The sequence below is a fragment of the Mesitornis unicolor genome, unplaced genomic scaffold (assembly GCF_000695765.1).
Source record: "Mesitornis unicolor isolate BGI_N332 unplaced genomic scaffold, ASM69576v1 scaffold21567, whole genome shotgun sequence".
Taxonomy (NCBI): domain Eukaryota; kingdom Metazoa; phylum Chordata; class Aves; order Mesitornithiformes; family Mesitornithidae; genus Mesitornis; species Mesitornis unicolor.
The window spans coordinates 1-3,250 of NW_010198674.1; the positions used below are offsets into that span (position 1 = coordinate 1).

At 46.2% G+C, this 3,250-nt stretch overlaps 1 protein-coding gene across 1 annotated transcript; it reads left to right on the plus strand.

The window, feature by feature from the left end:
* The first annotated feature begins 1 nt into the window (after position 1).
* EOMES (eomesodermin) lies at positions 2 to 3,089 on the plus strand. The gene is made up of 6 exons (XM_010189222.1): positions 2 to 24; positions 361 to 515; positions 796 to 917; positions 1,380 to 1,538; positions 1,629 to 1,690; positions 2,354 to 3,089. The coding sequence occupies exons 1-6, from the start codon at positions 2 to 4 to the stop codon at positions 3,087 to 3,089; spliced, it is 1,257 nt and encodes a 418-aa protein (XP_010187524.1).
* The last annotated feature ends 161 nt before the right edge of the window (positions 3,090 to 3,250 follow it).

Sequence of the window (3,250 nt, forward strand, 5' to 3'; positions counted from 1 at the left end):
GATGATCATCACCAAGCAGGGCCGGTAAGTAGGCAAGAGGTGGGCCGAAGCGGAGGGAAGTAATGGGGGGCTCCCGGGGCCGCTCCCCTGGAAAGTGGGATGCACGGCGAGTGCGTGCCCTCCCCGTCGTTACAGCCTCCCGCTCGGAAATGCTTTTCCCGAGAAGTGGCTCTCCCAATTTCCCCGTACCAGGCTGGCAAGGCAGAGGTCTGTTGGGGCTCGACGCCTGCTTTCTTGGTCTTCTCGGTACTGGGAGAGACGGGGAAACCCGCGACTGTGAACCCCTCCAGTTGCCGCTGAAGCCCGCACCTCCTCCCCCGGCCCGTCTCGCATGCCGTGTGCTTTTCTCCCCTTTCCCAGGAGGATGTTTCCTTTTCTGAGCTTTAACATCACCGGCCTTAACCCCACGGCCCACTACAACGTCTTTGTAGAGGTGGTGTTGGCGGATCCCAACCACTGGCGTTTTCAAGGAGGCAAGTGGGTGACCTGTGGCAAAGCCGACAACAACATGCAAGGTAGGTGCGGGTTCTCTGTGGTCTCCCAGCCGGTTTCCTCCGCGGATCGGCTTCCCAGAAGGGGTTTCAGCTTCGCTCCCTTTCTCTCTCCAAGGGGTTTACCGATCCTTGGCATCCCGCTGCGGGTAGAATTACCCTTTAAGGGCGTCTTGCAACTTTATTTCACGCTGCGGTGTTTGAGGCTGTGCGGGAGAGCACAGCACATCAGGGGGACCCGAGGGCCTGCTAGCGTTGGAGCAAAACGTTCCTGGTGGGCTCCTTACCGGCTTCTTTCTCTCAGGAAACAAGGTGTACGTCCATCCCGAATCTCCCAACACTGGGGCTCACTGGATGAGGCAGGAGATTTCTTTCGGAAAGCTGAAACTAACGAACAACAAAGGTGCCAACAACAACAATGCGCAGGTAAATGGCGGGCAGGGGCTCTTGGTCGCTCAGCCGGCGGGCTTGGGTTTTTGAGGCTTTACAGCATTTAGTCGAGCTACTACATCACAGTACAACTTGTTCCCTTCTTGAACTGTATAGTAGATATTGTTATCTTTGCTTCTCCTTATGGAGACAATTAGAAATGTTAGAAATAGATGTGAGGACTCTTTGGTTTTAGCCAATATGTATCTCTGGAGTTGCTCAAAAAGTGGGAATGTAGCTGATAGCTTTTGATTTCCTGCATTTATAGATTTTAGTGTATTAGTAATCTAGCAAAATGGGGCTACAAGCTATGAATCATCTGTTAAGAGTTATAATTGCTTCATTTCCAAGTCAAAAAAATTACAATTTATAGGAAGAAAATGTCAGGCTATAAAATAGATGTTTTAATGCCAGATGCGGTTTGTCTAAAGATCATGTTTTTTCTGTGGTTCCTTTTAGATGATAGTACTGCAGTCTCTGCACAAGTACCAGCCACGACTTCACATCGTGGAGGTGACTGAAGATGGTGTTGAAGATTTGAATGATTCCTCAAAGACGCAGACATTTATTTTCCCTGAAACGCAGTTCATAGCAGTTACAGCGTATCAAAACACTGATGTAAGCATGGATGTATAAAATGACAATTAAAATTAAAATTGTTGTGTGGGTTCAAAATCTCATCTTACTAAATTCTGCTCTCACTTTTAGATTACCCAGCTCAAAATTGACCATAATCCCTTCGCAAAAGGCTTCAGAGACAACTATGACTCGTAAGTATACTTCTGTCTTCTCTTACAGTTGTCTCTGACTAGGAGGCAAAATTCAGACCTGAAATGTGTGTCAAAGAGTTTTACTTTAGACACTACTTGAGTTACTCAGAAGTAGTAATACTTCTACTGGCAGCTGTGCTAGGTGATGTGCTTCTTTCAAAGATAGTCTGTCTAGAAACTTTAAATGTCTGCTTGAATATATACTGTACTGTCTTGACCTGTATTCTAGCAACCTTCTGAATTTTGTTAGAAAACATGTATTGGCAGAACCTAGCTGGTCTGCAGATTGGCAGTAGTGTATCAGGTATCTCCACAGAGTTAGCAACTTATTCTAGTTGTCAGTGGAAGATTTGCTTAATGCTCATTTTCTAGCATCAAAGGGCCTTTGAAAAACTGAAGCTGTATATACACAAGTAATGCTTCTGAGATGAAAGTGCTGCACCTCCCTTAAAATTAGTTGGCTCGCAGAGAACAGCAAATACTTGTAGCAGTAATATTACAATTTTTATACTGGTCCTAGAAAAACAATGAACAGCCATCCAGTTAAACATAGTTGTGAGTCTAATTAAGAAAAAACTGTTTCTTCCTGTTTGTTTTTGTGTTGTCTTACTATCATACTGAAGTGTAAAGAGCAACACTCAGAATTTCTCTTTTGTGTTGTAGCATGTACACAGCTTCAGAAAATGACAGATTAACTCCATCTCCCACGGATTCTCCTAGATCCCACCAGATCGTCCCTGGCGCCCGATACAGCGTGCAACCCTTCTTCCAAGAACAGTTTGTCAACAACCTGCCCCCAGCCAGGTTTTACAATGGTGAGAGAACCGTCCCTCAGACGAATGGCTTGCTCTCCCCGCAGCAGAATGAAGAGGTGGCCAGCCCTCCTCAGCGGTGGTTTGTTACACCTGTACAGCAGCCCAGTGCCAACAAACTGGACATGAACTCCTATGAGACAGAGTATTCTCCTAGCACCTTGCTCCCTTATGGCATTAAATCCCTCCCCCTTCAGACATCCCATGCTCTGGGGTACTACCCTGACCCGACATTTCCATCCATGGCAGGCTGGGGGAGCAGGGGCTCTTATCAGCGGAAAATGACGACGGGATTACCTTGGACCTCCAGAACAAGTCCTCCAGGTTTCTCTGAAGACCTGCTTTCCAAGGAGAAGGTGAAAGAAGAAATCGGCTCATCCTGGATAGAGACTCCACCCTCCATAAAGTCTCTAGATTCAAATGATTCTGGAGTCTACACAGGTGCTTGTAAGAGAAGACGGCTCTCCCCTAGCACTTCCAGCAATGAAAACTCTCCAACTATGAAATGTGAGGACATTAATGCTGAGGACTATAGCAAAGACACTTCAAAAGGCATGGGCTACTATGCATTCTATACTAGTTCTTAAAGCTTCCTTTTACTCCAATCGGCTAACTTTTTTTCAGGGTGGCCTTGGTTTTTTTTGCATTACAATTGCCAAAAAGACTCTTGCCTTCCACCTTGAATTGTTGTGTGCAATTCTAAAGAAGGTGCCAAAGCTTTGACTGTTGCAGGTAACAAAGTGTAGGG

Bases quoted from the DNA above. Each gene is read 5' to 3' on its own strand.
- EOMES (XM_010189222.1), top strand. From the start codon at position 2: ATGATCATCACCAAGCAGGGCCG. The intron at 25-360 runs GTAAGTAGGCAA...CCCCTTTCCCAG, and splicing joins ATCATCACCAAGCAGGGCCG to GAGGATGTTTCCTTTTCTGA. The intron at 918-1,379 runs GTAAATGGCGGG...GGTTCCTTTTAG, and splicing joins CCAACAACAACAATGCGCAG to ATGATAGTACTGCAGTCTCT.